This window comes from Centroberyx affinis, unplaced genomic scaffold, assembly GCF_046629955.1.
Source record: "Centroberyx affinis isolate AG114_WGS23_722 - 3 ecotype Tasmania unplaced genomic scaffold, CSIRO-AGI_Caff_v1 ptg000555l_1, whole genome shotgun sequence".
NCBI classification, from domain to species: domain Eukaryota; kingdom Metazoa; phylum Chordata; class Actinopteri; order Beryciformes; family Berycidae; genus Centroberyx; species Centroberyx affinis.
In genome coordinates this window covers 53,516-74,077 of record NW_027279199.1, presented here as the reverse complement: position 1 = coordinate 74,077, position 20,562 = coordinate 53,516, and the positions used below count along the sequence as shown (strand labels likewise).

Sequence of the window (20,562 nt, the reverse complement as noted above, 5' to 3'; positions counted from 1 at the left end):
TCCTACATTCTAGCTTCCAAATAGTATCTAAGGCACCAATAAATGTCAATGAAGAGCAAGACAACCCCTTTCAGTGAGACAAAGTGTGAAACAATGTTTATTTTCTTTATGTATGAAGACAACTTCTTGTTATAAAAAGAATAAAATCTTGACATTTTATGTTAATCATGCAAAAGCTAGGAAAGTGTATCAACTGAAGTAAGCATCTAAAGTAATGACATTAGGAAGATGGGGTACAATACACTTTTTATCTGGACAATTAAAAATGCCATCCACATACACTTTTAAAATATCAAAATGGTGCAAACTGGCAGGACAGACTTTGTAGAGTCAGCCAGATTAATCCAACAGTAGCAAAACTATGGGGGCCACTAAGATTAACAATCTGTAACATGCTTGAACCATCATGGCCAAAAGAGGGGGAAAACCCTCTGTTTAACCAGAAAGCCCCAGGTAAATACCAGCTCCTCAAGCATAGAAATATACATAAGCTAGCAAGCTTTTTATCTGGTGCTTGAACGAGCATATGACTGCTCAAAGGATTTTAAGACTGAAAGAAGTAGGGCAGAAGAGTCAACGAATAGCCATGTAGTTTTCTGGGGCCAATGATCAAGGCCCTGCTCAGTACGTTCAAGCACTGAGAAAAGGGTGACAAAGCTCAGAAATCACTCTTCGCTTAAAAATAAATGTAAAAAGGGAGTTCACTGTCGCTATCGTCGTCATCCAAGTCGGCAAGAAGGGTCATGGCTTTGACCAAGTGAAACAGCTGTAGGATGTCCAAGTCTTCTACATCCTCTGTGAGATCCTGCTGAGAGAAAGAGAGAGGGAGTGTCAGCAAAACACTCATCATCGAAATGTATTTTCCTCAGATACAGGAGCAGTGAGAAAAGTAAAGAGCACACCTCAAATTAGACGACATCAGGGTTTGATTTACCGAGTGTGATGAGCGGCGACGTCGGGCTGGATCGTGCCAATAAATGCACTCCGATCTGAAGGGGCAGCATCCGTACCGCATAAAGTAACTGCATCTTCTTTTACTGGAATCATCAAAGAGATGAGCAACAGAAAATGTGGGGGGTGTCTGGGTGCCATGTTTATACATTTCCCAAAACCAATTACAAGAATTCTGTGTGGGCCTCAAGTTTTTTGTGATTCAATGTTACATATTGTGAAACAGGCAAAGCTATGCATGGAGCACATACGTTTTGTTTTGTAAAGGTTCACTTAAGCATCAAGTCTATGCAGGCAGGAAAAAAAGAAATCTGAAACAAGTCCATTGTAACCAATTGCACTGCACCCGTGTAGACAGGAAGGATGGGTTGAAGTTGTCAGTCCATTAGGTCTCAACAGCAAGTAAATGCTACTGTAGTGATGAGTGCTGCTGTAAACACTAGAGCTGACAGAGTCCTACCTGCATTTCTCTTTGAAGACAGCAATGAGAGTTTCCTTTGCTGGTCCTTCAACCCAGTAATTGTAAGGGACATAAAAGGCAGACTTCACTCGGCATTGTGGGCAACTCCTGAGAAAAACAATATGTCAAGTCAAATCTTTAAGGTGTCTAGTCACGGATACAGCTTAAATTTATCAGACAAATTTCTGAAACCTACTTTGTTACTTCCTCCCTCAAGTCTTTAGTTTTCCTCCAGGTAATGATGCATTTTAAGCAGAAGGAGTGATTGCACTTGGGCAAGATGCCAAAGCGCCGCTCGTCTGGATTCTGCTTCTCATAAACCTTGTCCATGCAGATGCCGCAGGTCACATCTTTACTCTGGACGAAGGCCTCCGTTTCCTCCTGGACAGCGGGGGCCGCGGCAGCGCCACCATCCTCTGTGGTCTCTCTGGATGAGGTCTCCTTGGCACACAGAAAAACTTGTTAACCACTATACTCTGTAGAATTAACAAGTCAAAATGAATGAAGGGTAGCCAAGTTGGATGCACAGCAAACCTGCCCATTTCTGCCATTAGATACACCTGCTTCAGCCATTTCTGAAGTCTGGAATGAGTCCTGGGAAGCTGTTCGATTGGAGTTAGTATCTGCCAGGGAGAAAAACAAAAACGCATCAGCAAGACCAATTCTGAAGAAAGTCTGCTTCGTAAATGTAGAACCAGCGTGTACCCTGTTCAAGTAGAGGACCATGTGACCCTTCCGAGGTCAGGTGCCTGAAGGTGTGCTGCGGGTGAGATGCAGTAAACACAGACCCGGACCCCCTGCGGTCTCGGCTGGTTGGGAGAGCAGGCTCAGACCCTCTTCGGTTAGGCAGTCCATTGCCGACACAAGAAGAATAGACTTGAGGCACCAAACCCCTTCTAGCTTCAACAGCTGCAGCACCATCAGGCTGAAGGACATGGAGATATCTGGGGGGAGAAAATGTCTAGTTTGTACACAGGAAATGTATGTGCATGTAGTCTGGTCTTTGATTTACATAGGTGGATCACTCACCTGCAGCGTTCACCATACCAGCATCCACCTTTCTGGAAGTACCTGCATATTTGGGCTGATGGTACAACTGGCCATTCATGTAGATAATGACACCTAGTACCAAATCTGCAAGAGCCATTTATGAATTGCCTGTAAAAAGTAAGACTGGATTAACGTTTCTGAAGAGCAGAAAAAAGAAAAAGGAAAAAAGTAGGCAGGGCTTCCTAATAAACAAACGGAAGACAATCAAATCAGTTAGTAGACATAGCAAAAATATTTGAGACGCTAAGTGAACGGAGGGGGGAAATGTATTTTGTTTACCGAGACTTTCGCAAGTTATCTTACTAAAACAAGCAAAAGTTAACCGTTTGATCCGTTATCCAAAGCTGTAGGCAACTGAGCCAACCGTTTACAAACTGCCATGGCAAATTCGTAACGTCAGCTAGCCAAACAAACGGTTATCCAAGGAAACACTATACCTGCAAATGGCATTTTTGACAGCATGACGATTTCGATATCGAGAACCAGACCGATCCATCTCTAGCTAGAGAGAGCTTAAAGTTTTCCAAGACAGGTGATGTGAGTGACAGTTGCTCAACAAGTCATCGACTAACAACTTTTAAGTGGCAACGTCACAAGTTTCCTCCTTGTAAATAGTTGTGTTTACGTGCTGTCTGAAATAACGTAAGTGACCGTTGAGCGCGCATGTACGACCGAACAAATTATTGGTAAATACGACTGGGAAATCCGAATTTTCTGATAATGGTGTTGCATGTTGGATGTGATATTTAGGTGGCATGGAAATCCGGGCAATAACAGACGTTAACCGTGACCGGTACTATAATTGTTGTCAAAAATATTAACAAAAAAGTAAATTACACGACCACTACACTTTTTTTTTTTACTCCTCGGTCAGGCAGCTGTGTGCCACTCGTTTGTTAAAATCAACCACCCACCAAAGAACCCTACTTTTGTTACATGGTCCACTCTTACTTCCGACCAAAAGCTCCCGAATGTGAGACAAGTGATGTTTATAAACTCCGCGCCCCGAATGTAGAAAATTACAAGAATACAAGAGCACTTAAAGGCAGCATTAAAAACAGTCACGCCTCGTGCTGCTCTGAGCAGCTGTGCTCTACTGAACAGCGTGGTGCAGCCATAGGTGCAGTGATGAAATACCTGGGTGTTTTACTCCTTCAATGTAGCCTTCCACCCGGCTACATTGCGGCAGAACTACCCCTACTTTTTACGATTTTGATGTGTCCACTCTATCGCCGTAAACAACATCCAATTGACGCTTACCTACAAATAATTCCAGTGCGAACAGATGAGTACTGCTCTACTCCTGAGTCCATCCTCCTTGTTTTTTGAGCATGCTGGCTTGGACCGTCCACTCCCATCACCTAAATAGTTGACAGGTGGTCCCTTTCACCAATTAACTTGGCAATGAACCAATAGAAACTTGACAGTTTAATGGTACGGCCTCCCAAAACCTCAATTTTTCTTAGTATTATAATTCCACTTGTCCAAACTCTAAACTTTAAAGTGGATGATCACGAAATCATAGTGTGCTTTGGCACGTGAATATGTGATGAAAACAGCAAAACAAGATGATGTGTGTAAGAGAGAAAGAGACAGAGTTACATTATACATCTGACATTTAAAAAGAAGGGGGTGTGGGGTCAATGTTAATAGTTCTGGTAAAGTTTATGAGTGTGTTAGAACTTAAGTGAACACTCTGGAAATAAGTTACATGAGGTTCAGGACAAAATCCTTTAAAGTTATGATGACTCGTGTCAATTGATCACTTACACAGGCATAGAGGTAGTTAACATCAATATTTACTGTCCTTTTTCGTTGCATCCACGCCTTCTGCTTGGCACATTGCACATAAACCAGTAATATTAAATTTGCAATGTGTACCAATAGCAGTAACTAAGGCAAAAATGTCATTAATTAGGTCAGACAGTAGCACATTGTCACAGAATCAGGGAACATACAACATGTAGAGGTAGATTGGGATCAAGAAAAAAATAGAACACAAGAGGAAGCTTTCCATTTTGACTTTTGAAGGGTTGAACAAACTGTGATATACTGGTAGTCCATCCAGTACAGAAAAAATAGGTCCGGTGGTACATGGAAATAAAAAAGTATGAAACATTTGCTGTTGGATTCTGGATAATGTAAGGCTATTATGTGGCTCTCCTAACTGAAAATATTTGAAACACACTACACACTCTGGGTGGATGCAGAGAAGACTTGAGAAGTTACAGAATCTAGATGTCGATCAATAATCATCATCAGTTTCTGATGATTCAGCTTGTCATCCAAATTCCTCATCAGGTAAAAAGTTGGTTGCTATACTTGATGAGAGATTTGGTACAAACCTACACTCAATACAGACATGTAGTATGAAGGAACATGTATACTTAATACATAAAACAAGTTGGTAAATCATGTTTTACCCTTAAAAATATGACAAATTCAATCATTACAAATTATTAGTAGCAATTACAGAGAAGAAACTAAGATGACAATGACAAGTTCATAATTATTTGCTTAACTAAAAAAACAAAAACTAAACGCTGTCCCTTCTAACTCAGTGAATCATGTGTTAATAGTGCCATTAGCTTCCAAAACTAAATCTGTGCAGCATAGTCCATTTATTACAGTTTACACATGGGTGGATGGCTTTAAAACAAATAACCTGCATAACTTGGGTCAGGAAACTATTCTCCCCGTTTATTGACGAAAAGAGAAATGGTATTGCACAGATGCAGAATGCACTGAGAGCAATCCACTGCTGGAGCCAGCCCAGTTTGTGTTCTACTGCCAAACCAAACGCCAACGATAGTGATCCTACAGAGGTGAATGATTATGATGTAAACAAAAAAATCAACCGTGCATTTATAGCTTCACCCAAAGCCTGAGAGCAACAACCGCACTACCAAAGACATTGGCATCATAAAAAATTCTCATACAGTACAAACTGACAGCTCCTCTCCGTTTGACCTATGCCATATGTATAGGAACAATGAAATGTCTTCCCGTTACAGCAGCCAAAGTGAGTGGGGTGAAGCTCTCTACACACTGCTCTGGAGTCAGTTTTGCTATTAGGATGAAAGAAGAGAAGCACCAAGGGAAACTTAACCTCAGAGCCTCGGTAAAAAGCATATTCTATCTATTAAGTGACCGTTGTGAGGAACTAGGACTTGCAACACATGATTCCAGATGCAAATCACACACACATTATTGTGCTGAAAGTATTTCTGACACTGAAAAAGTTTTTGCTGTTTGTGTTAGCCCTACCATGTAACTTTTTGCCTCAGCAGCACACGTTAAAATCCATGCCCGTGCGTGGAGCAGCGCTTTGCACACGATGCAGTGTATGAATATAAACATCATTTCAGTCTGTAACCGTATTGTGCCGGAGAACACTAATACATGTCTTTGTAGATCTCCTGTAGCAGAGGGTGGAGCGAGGTCTCCGACTCGGTCTTTTTGATCTTCTGGACCAGCTGAACGTTCTCGGTGACCAGCTGCCGGAGGTCGGCCATCTTCTGCAGCAGCTTGGGGAAGAGGTAGAGAGAGTCGGAGTGGTTGGTTTGGAGGTGCTGGTCCAGGGCCTGGAGGATGCTGTCCTGACTCTGCTCTACCTGCTTCACGTTTATCAGCCCGGGACGATCTGGAGAAACGAGGCAACAGGGCACACCTTAACAGTAAACTTAACAATAACTATGTTTACATGGACAGCAATAATCCCATATTAACTTAAGACAATAGTCTGAATAAGAAATTGCTACTTAAACAGCATTTTCTGATTACCTTAACCCAAAATAAGGTCATAGTCGGAGTAAGCATAATCGCATTAAGACATGTGGAGTATTCTGATTTTAGTCACATTATTTTGAAGGGCATTTTAGACGTATATACACCTTAACTGAACTATGACTCTATCGGAGTATTTGCAGCTTTTCCAACTGCTTGCCGATGCACGCTCTACTTTCCAGTGGTTGTGAACTTGTTTACAGAGGAAAAGGATGACTGACACCAGAAAAAAGAAGTCCCAACATTTTCGGGGTGAGGCTGAAACTGTCACCATGCTCATGATTCTATTTGCAAGTCTATTTGAACCTTCAATAAAGGCTTTAACTGTCCGTGTGCCCCAGTGACTTCTCCTTTGTCCTATTAATCAGACTTTGTTCCGCAGCATGTAAACAGAATATCAATGGAATAGTTCTATAAGCACCCCATGTAGACAGCTTAATCTGAATATTGTCTTATTTAGAATAAGCCCAATAGTCAGATTATTGTTGTTCATGTAAACATAGTCAATGTCAAGTAAATAACTCTTCGTACTTCAAGATAAACCCCTCTGTCTCACCTCCACAGAGAATGATGGCAGCAACAAACAGGGCCAGGTCGCTGTCATCCAGCTCCAGGGCGTTGAACTTGACAGCAAACTCAAACTTGGGCTCCATGATCTCATTGAACGGGCACCTCAAGCTCCGCAGGAACTCCCTGGTCACAAAGCCTTTACCGTTGGCCACCAACAGTCCATCTTTGTTCATGAGAGAGGGGAGCATGGCAAAAATAGCCTCATGCACCCCGTACTTCAGCAAAGTCACCTACAGAAAGCAAATTGATATTCATTTGAACATTATCAATTTCTTATAGAGCCACATACAAATTAGGGATGGGACAGAACAGTCAACTAGTCACCTGGCCAACAACCGACTAGGCTTATCAAATCTTATTTTATTTTTCCCAGTCTTGACATGGACCTATGGTATATTTTGATTACCAAAGTATGTCAAAGTATATTTTACACTATGTTGCTATTGTTTTCATGTCTTCTAATTCGATATAAGCCAATAAGGCTTAGACCTGTATTTTGAACCCACGCACAGCAGCATGCGGCACTGCATGCTATAGCCTATTTACCTTTTTTTGTACGCCAAAGTTGCCTAATCCCACAAAATTTTATAACGTTTGTGGGAAGCTGTCTTAAATATTTCCTATTAAAGTTTCATCAATCATCTAAAATATGTCATTATGCAGAAATTGTAAATTAGACCAAGGCTGCAGGTCTGTGTTCAACATGAGCACAAAGGAAGAAATACACCAGAAAGATCTTTTACAATTCTCTTTGCACCTTTTCTTAATTCAAGAAGAATTTGATAAGCATTCTGCTTCAGAGTCTAGTCTAGTTTATTTATATAGCCTTTTATCACAAGCAAAATAAAAAAAAGCACAGTTCATGTTTTGTCATTATTAAGCTAGCCAAGAAATGTATTCTTAAGCCTATCCACAGTACAGCCTAATGTAATACAAGTGTTTCTGAAGACGGACTAGTCGACTAATCATTCGGACAACCCACCACTAGTCAACCTTGAAAAAAAATGGGCTTTTGCACATACAAATCACCTTACTGTATAACACAGTGCAGATCATGTTCAGATGGAAAGAGATCTTGCCTTACCTGGTCATTGAGGAAGAGGTCCACAAACCCTGGAATGCTCTTGGCAAACTCGGTCAGCTCTCGCACCGTCTCCACTGTGGTGCACTGACAGCGGTAAAACACGTGGACCCCGATCTCCTTGGTCAGGGGCGCACCTGGAAGTAACTGGCTCCACACTAAACCGCTTTCTGCCTTCCAGAGTGTGTCCACATCGTAGATCACAAATGGCTAAAAAGGAGAACAAGAATTTATCTTTAATGGCCATCTGTAACTTCAGTCTCAGAACTAGAATAAAGCTGATATGACATTTTTGCAGGGTAGGGCCATCTGTGGATTAGCATGATACACAAGGACAGAATTTATGAAAACTGGACACTTTCTGGTTCTCTCGCATTATTTGATCACTTACTCAATGATCATTTACCTATTTACCACCAGAATTTCAAGAACCAATTGTAAGGAGTTCAAGGGTCAGAGCCACAGTGCCCTGACAATAGATGTAACATAATATTCCCTAGGATGATCGTGTATGAAAGACAAGTGCTTGGTAAAGCAATAAGATCTGAGCACAAAAGGTAGAAAGTATGTTTTTCAGCTACTAACAATTCTTGAGTTGAATCCAGAGATTCATAAATCTACATATCTGTAAAAACCAGGCTGGCCAGGTCAGATGAGTTGTTCTAAAACTGGGGCATACCGAGGAGCTGCTGGTCTTGCCTGTCAGGATGCTGCGGGCCTTCTTCTTGGTCATGCTGAGGTTCTTCAGGTAGGCAGTGTTGACTTGCTTGGCCAGGCTCTTCAGGTCTGAGCCCGCAGGGTTTCTGGGGTTCAGCTCCTCTGCAAGCAGGCCGGCCACCAGCTTCTTCCTCTCTGCCTCAGGCATACGTCCGTATCTGATCGCTGGACAAACACACGGTGGTCTTAGCATTAGTGGAAATTCCAGGAATAAATCACTTTGTCAACACATTACCTTATCATTCAAGTCTTGGACATTGTAAACAGACTTAGCTTGCATCTGAATTATATTAAATAAAATGACCAATTTCATCCAGTTCATGGGCTTCAATATTTTTTTCCCCTCACCATCGTGGGACATTCCTAAAGAGAGGCACTTCTGGAAGCGACAGTATTGGCACTTATTGCGATTCTTCTTCTGAATCTTGCAGGTGCGCTCACAGCGCTCATACTCCAGTTTCATCCGGATGGTTCGCCGGAAAAAGCCCTGGGTCACAAACGATACAAACGGCTCAGCAGAAGTCAAACAGCACAAAGCAGCCATTATCATGCTTTCTTATCTTAAGGTCAGCTACTGTGCCGTGATCCACAAACTCCCTTACCTTGCAACCCTCACAGGCATGAACACCGTAGTGGAAGCCGGAGGCCTTGTCCCCACAGATCTTACACTCCACGCTGATCCCAGGTGCTGTGCTGTCTTCTCGGCCAAGACGCAGCTGCTCTGACAGCGAGGGAGACGAGGTATGGGACAGGTCTGCATAAAGATATGAAACAACATTATTATAACATCATTATTAGTTCCTGAAGTTCTTCTACTAGGCTCAGCAGTAACTTTTCTACCAACACAGCAAAAAAAAGACACTACTTAGATGGTGTCTTGCTTCTATAATTTGATGGATTTCCTGTTGAAACAGGAGGTTGGGGTGGACATGGGGAAAAGGGACTGTTCAGAAGTGGGCAGGTTGGACCATGACAAACATGGAAAGTGATTCAGTACTTTGTGTATAATCTTGAACTGTCACAAATTATGGATTTTTCAAAATGAATCAATTCCAGCCGCAGGGACCCATCATGGTGAAAAAGAAACAAAATGCACCACTGTACCATGTTGCCACCTGTGTCACTTTGAAAGCTGTAAAGTAAATACTAAAAATGTGCTATGAAGTAAATACTAAAAATATTTTGAAATAAAAGTATGAGGGAAAAAAAATGTATTTATTGTTTATTAAATGTACATAAGCATATGAAGAATTAGCTACCAAGGTGAAAAAAATATTTGTCATTTCATTGTGACTTTAAGTCTTGGTGTCGTCTTACCTGTGCAGTTGGAAGCTGCACTGCTGTGATTGTTCCCGTCCTGACCCAGACTCTCTTTCTCTCCTTTCTCCTGGTCCCCATTCAGACTTTTAGCAGCAGGTGAGCCATCCTTCTCTTTCTCCACCTCCTCTTCCTCCTCCTCGTCACCTTCCCTGGCTCTCAACTCTGTCAGTTCCACCACGTTTGTCCCCCCACAGTCTGTAGCTGCAGACTCTCCCTCTTGTACCGTCCACCTGACGTCAGCTGTGTCCTGGGGGGAATTCGGCTCACAGTAGCCATTCACCCTGTCATTCTGCTCTGTAGCAGGTTGCTGAAACTCATCCATGGTTTCTGTTCAAGCTGACACAGCGGCTCCCCTCCTGTCACGTTGCCATCATAGCTCCCCTATTTAGACATGGGAAAATAAAAATAAAAAATATGAAGTTAACAGTATGTGGGTTGGACCCAGAGCAACAAATAACCGTAAATCATCGCTATTCAAAACATGACCTGACAAGTTTGCTCTAAAGCCATGCCCCCAAAAGTCCACATACCATCCACTTCACTACTATGATGAGCGAGTGGTAAATAGACCAAATGCTCTCCTCATTTCCAGTGTCCAGTCAATAGCCAAATAGTGTGCAACACTTGTCTCAACATGTGCTAACAGAGGCAAAAAAGTTGACCCGAAATGCCAGTTTCTGATGTAAGCACAGTGGTAAAAAGAGGCAAATGCTGAGGACAATCACAGTGTCATGGGTTATATCAGATATAATTGTGAATAGAAGTGTGATTACTAGTTTGTTTAAGTTTAAGTGCACTAAGTCCATTCATATTGGTGGTGGTTGAAGGGCATGTCCTTGATAGTAGGCTTACCAGCAGATGTATAGTAGCTATTCCAAGACAGACAGGCACATATAGTGCCATCTTGATTACAACTGAATTGGTAATGCATCCTGAATGAATTAAACTATCACATGGCAGCCCAAAACGAAACTGTATCAATTTTTTGTTCAGTAGGGAATGTCCTGTGATGATTACGTTTTAACTACAAAAGTTTCCGAAAAAGAGATTAGGAGTGTTCAGACTTGCAGGCAGCTGGCAACCTGTCACACTGGTTCTCTGAATATCTGCTGCTGTGCATTTTAGCTATGAGTCACTGTGTAAGGGCTTGGCACTGACTGTAACTGGATACAGGGAAGTGTGGGATGAAAGGACGGCTACGTTACACAGAGTCTAACACAGACATACCATCAAACTTCTTAGTTTGAGTTAAAACAACGAGAGAGCTAACTGAGAGCGTTAGCTAAGTTAGCTACTAACCTTGAACGTTGACTGTGTAGTACTAGCTAGCTATTCAACTGTTAGCGTGGCTGACCCAAATTCCTCTGTGTGCTTTGTGCCTTAAATAGCTGACTTGCCAAGTTAGCTTACCTCTCTCAATGGTGCAGCTGGATCAGAAGGTTTAAGCTAGTATGGGAAATCGCCCAGGCTAAAACAAGTAGCGAAACACCACACGTCCCGTCCAGGATTGACTGTTGACAAGTAGTTTGAAGGCAAGGAGTTAGCAGTACGAGCTAACGTTATGCTAACAACAGTAACTTAGACCCTAGGCTTCATGAAGCAGCGCGCTGACAGATCTTTTAGTTCAGCTGAAAGAAACTAACGTTACTGTTTGGACTTCTACTTGCTACCATATCACATAAAGATAAGCACAGTTAACTGATATCCTTCCCCGAATCTCGTCTCCTCGTTCCTAGCTTTGCTTCACTCCCCCTCTGCCTGCGTCACACATACCAGGACACAGCGCCCCCTCTTCACAATAACACATCTTTTATTTTTCTTTCTCATAATGTGTGTAAATGTGTGAAAAAACCCCAACTATAAATCTCTTCTATTGATTGCATATAAACGTGTATACACGATACAGTGAGATAGCACAGTAATAATTTAAAAACAGTTGTGGATTACACCTACATGCAGTTTGCCCTAGCAGTCAGGTGATGTCTCTGTTCTCTCATATCTGTATTAGGAGCAAAGGGTTTGATCAGTCAGTCAGTGATGACACATTTCACTACTGTCTGGATAAATGACGTGTAGGTCAACCTAAGCAGAGGTGGAGCTTGCAAACTACAAATTGTAGGCTTCAAATTGTTCCATCATTTCATCTGTTTTATTATTAAAATGTCACATTTGTTATATATCTGAACAGAGGCAAGTATCCCGTGTAATGTATCAATTGATATTTTAATAAAAAGCCGGGGTTACATTTCAGTTAAATTGCATGTTGCGCATTTAAATTTTGCACAGTTAGGGTACAGACAGAAATCTGTGGTTAAGGCATTGCACTCTTGTATTTACAAGCATGTTAACTGACAGTGGAAACAGGAAGTACAGAGACTTTTCTCTGTCTCTGTTTCTTTCTCTCTTTTTCCTGTTTATCTGGAGAGATACTCTTTGGATGAAACTGTGCTATATTCTACCACCGAATCAACTTTTTGCTTCAAAAAGTCAAGCCATTTGCAAGAAAACTAAAACAAAATACAAAAATTGAATATTTTTACCCATCTATATTACAGAACTAAACAATTGAGCTTCCTTTATCTATGTAATGGGCTTAAAAAGACAAATGACCTTGCATGTGCAAGATGAAATATCATGCTCAAGGCTTGTTTCCTTCACACTGAGGTATTGTTTGTTTGACCAGAGCCACTTCACACAGGCTGCAGTGAAAGCATTAGTTAAAATACTGTAAATGCAGTTTCTTATTTAAAAATATTTTTAAATTGTTACCGTCTGTGAGATGAGGTCAGTAAATACAACATTTAATAGAAATGGTAGTAAATTCAGTTTTAAATGTAGATCTCATTTCCTGTCATATTGTTCACACTATATTTGTCTGACACCCTTCCCATCAGAATAGCTCATGGAGTGACCTTTGTGACGCTACACAGTCTCTCTGGTTGATTAGGGGATGTCCATGTCTCCATTAGAGGCATGGGAGTGGCGTTTCTCTAACTCACACCCAGCACTGTTGTCGACGTTTTCTTTGCTCTCCTCGTCCCGCTCCTCTGATTTCATTCTGAGACGCAGCCCAGGGTCTCTCTGTGTTGGGATCTGGAAAGAGGAGAACGAGCTTCCCAGGGACGGTCTTTTCTCTGGAAGCATCAGACAAAGACAATGGAAACAAAAACGCTCAGATAAAAGTCTGTAAGATGATGCGTTTGCTAAAATAGAGTAGAAATTCACTGGTGCCAAAAGAATCCAATTTCATGAAGTTTACAAAACATGGAATGAAATACAACTAGCCTCTCTCTCATTTTAAGAACACTATAATCTGGGGAAAACACACAAGGTGACACTTCTAACTGGTATTTGATTGGTGCAACGTGAAATGCCAACCAAACCACAGGAACAAGTGTGAGGTTCAGTGACCTACATTACACAAGACACAAGTGAGATATCCTACACAAAGGAAACAGCAGAATTACTTTCACTGACATAATGTTTGGACATTTTATCCTCTGAGGTGATAATAATTAAAATCCAACACTGCTGACTGATCATTATATCATACTCACCTGTCATCACATAAAATAAAGTTACTTCTTTGCCATCAACATACAGCAGTGAAATTTATTTCATCAGACAGCTGTCAAAGGAGCTTGTAGGCCTACTACCTCTATTGGAATTACATACTGGATTGAAGGGGCAAACTGAATGAACTGAATACATTAAATCTGCTACAGTACACAGTTGTCACATAATGCAGGACCTTGTCATGCAGATGGGACACGTACCACCTGGTCCGATCGGACGCATCAGTCTGTTCATCTGTACGTTCCAGTGTTTGACGTTGGTGCTCGCTTGGCGAAGTTTCCTCTGGGCGGCCTGTCAGAGAAGAAGACCAGTTCAGTGAAACTCCTGTTCTCTACAAGCAATACTATTACTACTACACCAACTAATAACCCTAACCCTAACCCTACTAATACTAATACTAATACTAAAACCAAGAGTAAGAATAAGAATAAGGACTATATTTACATGGCGATTTTCTTAACAACGTTACAAAGTGCTATGATATAAAAGAAAAGAAAAACATTAACAGCTAAAATAAAGGGAAGTCGCACTGCTGGCTCTATTATGGCCAGATCAGCAGAACAGAAATAGCACAAGACTCTAACAGTAATGTCATCCTCATATTACAAATATTCATGGAATACATAACAACAGTTCAGTAGCTGTATACCATCCAATTGAAGCCAAAAGAGCAACTGATACTACTGGCTCAATAAGACACACTTAGCAAAATTCGTCATCATACTGGACCCCCAACAAACTTTATCCCACAACATAATGATAAAATGAAAAAAAAATGTTGTTTTTTTGTGTTTCTTACCACCACGTCCTGGTCCACTCGGTGGCGGTTGGCGCGGACCTCCTCCAGCTGCCTCTGCGCCTCGTCCAGCGCCCGGGACTTGTTCTCCATCTCCTGCCTCAGCTCCTGCTTCTCCCTCTGGGTCTTCAGGATGTACTCCTCCTGCTCCTCCTGCAGGGACATCAGGGCCTTCATCTTCTCCTCCTCCTCAGCCAGCAACCTGGAGCAGAGAGCGTGGAAATATTACTTTCTGAAAGACTGATATCATTGTAATTCAAGGATTTATGATTGATGTCTTGTTGTTTAAGATGGCCAGATAATAAGGAAACATAGTGTCTCAGAGTATGGCTGAGCTTAGATCCACAGGGCCTGATGCAGGGCGTCTGTAGATTTGTGAGATCATTTCATCAGAAAACATTACTTGCAAAGGTTTAGAAAGCACACAAAAACAAACGCAACAGATATGACTGATCACGGCTCTTGACAACTTCCTCTGTTAGCAGCTCTACTTCCTCAGGAACATAACGCAACATGACCTGCTTTCAACAGCAGATGATTAGCTTCACAGTTACTCCAATAACATCTGCTATCTGCACAGAAAAGCACCTCCCAAGACACAGTTAATGGAACAGTGTTTGCAGGCTATGCATTCAAACAAATCCTACTGTGAAAGCACGCACATGTCTGTGTGTGTGTGTGTGTGTGTGTGTTAGCGGAGAAGGGCGGTTACATGTAACACCCTTACCCTGCCTGAGCGTAGCGGAAGGCCTCCTCGTCCCGCCTGGCTTTGATCTCCTGCTGTAGCGCCTCCTCCAGACGCTTCTGCATCTCCTCCAGCTCCTGGATCCTCTTCCTCTGCCTCTCTGCCTCCTCCTCCTTCAGAGCCATCTCTGCCTGCATGCTCACCCGTGCCTGGAGTCACATAATAAGAAGCAATGGGACATCTATTAACCTGCCTCAAATCTACAGTGTGTGAGCATATGCTGTGTCATTTGTGCCTTTCTTCTCAGTAAATACATGTATGGGATTACACCTGTGTTCCATCTATTTGCACTTCACCTTTCCCTATCCAAAAGTCCATCTTTCAATCACTCTTCTCCCTTTCTTCACCTCCTCACCTCCTTCACCTTTCCCTACCCTAAGTCCATCTTTCAATCACTTTTCTCCCTTTCTTCACCTCCTCATCTCCTCACCTCCTTCACCTTTCCCTACCCTAAGTCCATCTTTCAATCAATTTTCTCTTTATCCCCCTCCCTTTCTTCACTTCCTCCCCACCTTTCCCATTAACATTCACCTCCCTGACTCCCTCACATCTTTCCATCTCTCTCCGTCACGTTCACCCCTGTCTTCCCACAAGGCTTCAAACTCTCTTCCCCTCCCTCCTCCTCTCCTCTCCTCGCCTCACCTCCTCAGCCTCCCGAAGCTGGACCTCCAGGGCCCGCTGGAGCTGCTCGTGCTGCTGGCGCCTCCTCTGCTCGTCCTGCTCCAGCAGGGCCTGAGCCTGCCGCTGCGCCTCCTTCAGCAGCTCCAGCTCCGCCAGCTTACGCTCCCGCTCCTCCTGCAGCGCCCGGAGCCTCTGCAGCTCCTCCTCCTTGGCCTGCCGCCTCTTCTCCCGCTGCTCCCGCTGCTCACGCCGCTTCAGCTTCAAATCTTTGTGAAGGGACGTTTTCCCTTCCACGTACAGCCTGATAGCTGTTTGAATGGCTGTGGGAAGAGGGGTTATGATGTGGAGAATCTGAGATATTTGAAGCATCGATGATCAATATCAGTAAATGTGTTCAGTGTGTGATTGATTATGGGCGACTGGGAGACCCCTCTGACCTGTAGTCCACTCCTGCCTCTGCTTTGTGTCTGAGGCACTCATCTCATAAGTCTTAGAGAGGGTTTTCAGACAGAACATGCACCTCTTCCCATCGCGGTCTGGCAGTGCCTGTCCAACAAAGAATACACTCATTTGACCAAAAAAGATTTTTCAGTATCTACATCATGCACTCCTGCTTTATTTCATATCAATATTAATATTTTTTCAGTATTTTTTTTTTAATCATTTATTAATATCATACAGTGGCGAGAAAGAAAAGTATGGGGACTCACTGGTAATAGGAAGTTTTTGATCCATTTTGAATGACCAAACAATATTTGATCATCCTCTACTTCCTATAATAAAGCATGATTTAAGACATGATTGCTTCTTTTTCTTTGAAGTGACAAATCGTTCAAACTGTAGCGCTCTTGCTGAAAAAGTAACTTGACCAGATTTTGGGCTAGTAATTGACTCAATGTTCAGGTCAAGAGTAAACCTATAACCATCACTCTACTGCAGCTAGGCTTCACTTTCAAAATGGGTCACTCATGAGCAATAATTTCCTTGGCTAATCTGGAGTTCAGTTCACTTGAGCTCAGTGAGATATGTCTAAAAATCTGAAAACTGATTTGTGAATGTGAAACATGGTAACCTTCAGTTCCATCTGTTATGTAATTGCATGCTTTTTATATATGTAATGACTTTAAAGATTTATTTTACACCCTACACTGAGATTTTATCTCTCCAGACAAACTGACAAGGAAGACATTCTTATCAAAAGCAACAGCTTGGGAAAGTAGTTCTTGCCGGTGTTTACAGTGTTTACCTTTGACAAGTAAGAGCAAGATGATCTACATCAACCCCGTAACTCTACTTTGGTCTGCTTACCTCCACACAGCAGTTCCCATCCAGGATTATGTTGCCTAGACAGTCCTTGCGGTCCTCCCCGGTGTAGTAGGCCAGGTTGCTCGGTCTTAAGGTAAACCAGCGTTCCTTCCAGTTTCTCCTCAGCTGGCCCTTCTTCCACAGATAACCCTGCACACACCCCACCAACACACACTGTCACTGACACAAAGCAGGGACAGATAGGAGCCAAGACAGACGACTGGTGGTAGATTTTGACTCCTACCTCCTTGAGGACATCACCAACTATTTCCCTGTATACTTCCTCTACAGCCATGCTGATTATGCCCTTATCAATTCCTCTGGTTATCTTCCCGGAGTTCATCATCTCCAGAAAAGCCCAAACGGTGAAGCCACTCTTCTGCACTGAATCTTGGGAGATGAAGTCCTCTAATTCGACAACGTTGAATTCAATACTCATAGCCATGCACATTTTCTTGAGTAGGTACTCCACCTGAACAAAAAAGGGAACCGAAAGTCTTGAGTACAGAAATAAAGATGGTTTGGAAGGCAAGGGGAACCAGTTGCCGTTGAACACTTGAAGAAGAATTATCAATCAATCAATCAAATTTTTTTCCCTTTTTCTGCATTATACTGTACAATGGTTAATGTGTGTAGTACATACCAAAAATAAAATTAGATTCTGATTTTTTACTGCAGTATAAAAGTTACTCTGCCCTTTAAAGGTAGGGCCTACCATTGGCAGCGGTTGTGAAAAACACACTACAGGAAACCAGAAATCATGCTGCAAGTCAGAAACAAGCCCACACTGCTGCTGCATGAAAAGAGCACAACGGCAAGAAACAGTGTCTTAGGCTATAACATGTCAGTGTTGTGTGTAGTTGTAAGTGCTCCAACCAGCTTTAGGTTATAGACTACAATCTTAAAATTGTAATCACTAATATAATCCAACATAATCCAATAATTTGCCCTGAAAAAAAAAACATAGAAAATGCAGTAAAATTAGTGAAATTAAGCGTCATTATCATCACATGCAACCAGTATCAACCATAATTTCAAGATGTGTAAAATTATTTTAGTATTCATAATCTCAGAAAAAATGTGTTTCTCCTCCAAACATGTCTTGAGTTACAAGTAATCCAACAAATATTTTTTTAGAACCAGACAAATACCAGTAATCTGACCTGTGTTTTGACAGTAACAGTAATGGATCACAGACGTTTTTGTAATTAGATTCCCATAATCCTGTTACAACCCTGAATGTAGTGATGAACCCACCTCATCAGGTACCATAACCAATGGGTATTTGTCCTCAGACAGAAAGTTGAAAAGGCACCAAAGACGAAAAGCATCTTTCTCTGGCAGAATGGTCGTGCTGCTCTTGTCTGGCCGGTAGTTTTTCTTTGCCGTGAGAGTCCAACAGAGCTCATCAACATTTTCCTTCTTAAAGCAGCCCTCTTCAACCTTAAGGCATGATATAGCGCTGTGTCAGACACTGAAAAAACTCTTACAGTTTAAACAAACACAGAGCATATAGATGTGTTTGTGTTTGTCACCTTATCCAGGATGTATTTGGTGAGGTAGGGCATGTAGCCCTGGCTGGAGACCGGTCCATCATCATCATCCCTGAAGTGCTCCTCTAAAGCCACTGGGTCATGTGGGATGCACAAGACTGTGCACAGGTTATGGGACAGCACCTGTAAAATACAACAGAACAAAGGTATGGGACAAGAATATTTAAAAATGGGGGGAATAAACACTGCAGCAGGGACATACAGAGCTAAATCAATGTGTAAAGAACAGATATTGCAGTTATTTCCAAGCGGCACTCTCTTCAAAATGTACAAATTGAGAAATACTGTTAATCTTCTTCTTTAGGGAACTGAAACATAAAGGTTGAATTGCTGTCATTTAATACTTGTCTTGGCATGATTTTGATTGCACATACTGTCTGCAAAATATACCAAACCACTGCTGGTGTGGCTGGAGTCAGCAATGTATGTTTTCCAAGAAACTGTCCACTATTTAAAGAAACAAAATTCAAACTGTGAAAAATACGATTTTATGTTGTATGTGTTTCAAATGTCAACAGACTATGTAACAAAACTTTGTAATCAGTGTGTTGTAGTCTAACACCTACTAGTCTGTCAAAGCTTTATCCAGTAAAAGCAGGGTTTTTTGTGTCTTGAAACTTTTGAAACTGAGAACCTGCACCATGTTGAGTTATCTGATGCAGTTTATCAGACAACCAGTGTTGAGCCATAACCACATCCTGCCTCTTGTCTCCTGTGCTCTGAAACATCTGACAGCTTCGAGGGCCGTTGCATGAAAACAGCTTGCTTATGTGCGTGTGTGCCTGAGAACATGGAGTCCGGGGCCAACTGAGACCGCACACAGCCTGCGTGCATGTGGGGGATAAGCCCAGTCATGAGTCTTCGCTGGAACGTAGAGGAGGCCGGACCGGAGTCTGATCCACACCAACATCAAGTGACATAATGATGAGCTCAACAAAATACAGTGCCGTCATTGAAGCCCAGTGGCGAGAAAACCAGAGAGAGACAACAACCAGCAGCATGTTTCTACTGTGTGCAGGCTCTCGCTGTAACAATGATCTTTTGATTGACACGGCCTCGTGTTGTGAACATACTCCATTCAGCAGGCTGTTCTCCGCTCAGGTCCAGTGCCAGAGCACTGATTGCACTACAGGCTGGCACATCACGGCCCAGCCTAGGCACAACTTGGAGATGAGGGCTCGCATTCATATGCAGACTGAGAACAAACTGTTACTCTCCCGCTCGGACTCCTGCCAGACAGAGGTGCATATTGTGTCCTCTTTCAGTAGTGAGAGCATTTTACTCAACATAGGAAATAAACTAGCAGCATGTTCCTTGTTAGAGAGCCATGTGATATTAAAGGTTTGTTTCACACAGGAAATATAGATAAGGTGATACGTTACAGCAGGTACTGCGTTATTTCCTGAAGAACAAAATGAAGTATAATAATAAATAACCAAATCTTCACTTTAAACAGTTTCACCCCATCTTCCTCAGACCCAGCCCACATGATGGGGTCAGAAATGAGGTCGGAAATGAGGCAGCAGAGTAAAAAAAAGTCATAAATAAATTCCAAAGAAATGGATCCAAAAAATCAAATCCCAGGCATAAGACCCTCCACTCACCTTGAGCTGGGACTTGGACACCTTCCCACTCTTCTCCAGGTCCAGGGCGGTAAACCCGTACCAGATGGACTTCAGTAGCTCTGCGCGCAGCTCCATGTCTGCAGCAGCATTACTCTCTGGGTTTCTCCTCTCACAGTTTTTTCTCCTTCCCTCTGCTGTTGACACGGGGCCTTGTGTGACAGGCGGACACCCACACTGTGTGCTGCTGTCAGGGGGAACTGGAGCTTTACCGGCCTGCTGCCAGCGACATCTGCTGGTGTGCAAGGGTGGAAGTAACTAATACATTTACATAAACTTATCCTTTACTTTTAAGTATTTTTAAAGTCAGTAATTTTACTTCCACTTAAGTAGATTTTTACTGAAGTACTATACTTAGCTACATTTTAAATCACATTCATTACAGAGTATAATTTTGTGGTTCTCCATA

The 20,562-nt window shown here is 42.3% G+C and overlaps 3 protein-coding genes across 8 annotated transcripts; all 3 read right to left on the bottom strand.

Annotated features, from left to right (window-relative positions):
- Positions 1 to 77: 77 nt before the first annotated feature.
- On the bottom strand, positions 78 to 3,055 carry mkrn4 (makorin, ring finger protein, 4). Of its 4 annotated transcripts, none has more exons than XM_071518162.1 (8): positions 2,899 to 3,055; positions 2,441 to 2,569; positions 2,117 to 2,355; positions 1,946 to 2,034; positions 1,608 to 1,852; positions 1,412 to 1,519; positions 903 to 1,037; positions 78 to 805 (listed from the first exon to the last, which is right to left on the bottom strand). In XM_071518162.1, exons 1-8 carry the CDS (start codon positions 2,955 to 2,957, stop codon positions 787 to 789), a joined length of 1,023 nt encoding a protein of 340 aa, XP_071374263.1. In that variant the 5' UTR covers positions 2,958 to 3,055; the 3' UTR covers positions 78 to 786. The 4 variants fall into 4 exon arrangements, with proteins under 4 accessions (XP_071374263.1, XP_071374260.1, XP_071374261.1 ...); XM_071518159.1 differs by having other exon boundaries at positions 78 to 808; positions 935 to 1,037; XM_071518160.1 differs by having other exon boundaries at positions 935 to 1,037.
- Positions 3,056 to 4,124: 1,069 nt separating this feature from the next.
- ppardb (peroxisome proliferator-activated receptor delta b) lies at positions 4,125 to 12,839 on the bottom strand. 2 transcript variants are annotated; one of them, XM_071518130.1, is made up of 8 exons: positions 11,346 to 11,677; positions 9,933 to 10,316; positions 9,218 to 9,369; positions 8,964 to 9,102; positions 8,578 to 8,780; positions 7,902 to 8,108; positions 6,804 to 7,047; positions 4,125 to 6,104 (listed from the first exon to the last, which is right to left on the bottom strand). In XM_071518130.1, the coding sequence occupies exons 2-8, from the start codon at positions 10,255 to 10,257 to the stop codon at positions 5,857 to 5,859; spliced, it is 1,518 nt and encodes a 505-aa protein (XP_071374231.1). In that variant the 5' UTR covers positions 10,258 to 10,316; positions 11,346 to 11,677; the 3' UTR covers positions 4,125 to 5,856. The 2 variants fall into 2 exon arrangements, with proteins under 2 accessions (XP_071374231.1, XP_071374232.1); XM_071518131.1 differs by lacking the exons at positions 9,933 to 10,316; positions 11,346 to 11,677 and adding an exon at positions 12,818 to 12,839 and having other exon boundaries at positions 9,218 to 9,315.
- LOC139643015 (differentially expressed in FDCP 6 homolog) lies at positions 12,058 to 20,292 on the bottom strand. 2 transcript variants are annotated; one of them, XM_071518128.1, is made up of 12 exons: positions 20,136 to 20,292; positions 18,514 to 18,654; positions 18,236 to 18,421; positions 17,223 to 17,450; positions 16,982 to 17,128; positions 16,384 to 16,446; positions 16,111 to 16,219; positions 15,695 to 15,993; positions 15,035 to 15,201; positions 14,311 to 14,509; positions 13,712 to 13,802; positions 12,058 to 13,069 (listed from the first exon to the last, which is right to left on the bottom strand). In XM_071518128.1, exons 1-12 carry the CDS (start codon positions 20,229 to 20,231, stop codon positions 12,879 to 12,881), a joined length of 1,917 nt encoding a protein of 638 aa, XP_071374229.1. In that variant the 5' UTR covers positions 20,232 to 20,292; the 3' UTR covers positions 12,058 to 12,878. The 2 variants fall into 2 exon arrangements, with proteins under 2 accessions (XP_071374229.1, XP_071374230.1); XM_071518129.1 differs by lacking the exon at positions 16,384 to 16,446.
- Between the last annotated feature and the right edge of the window lie 270 nt (positions 20,293 to 20,562).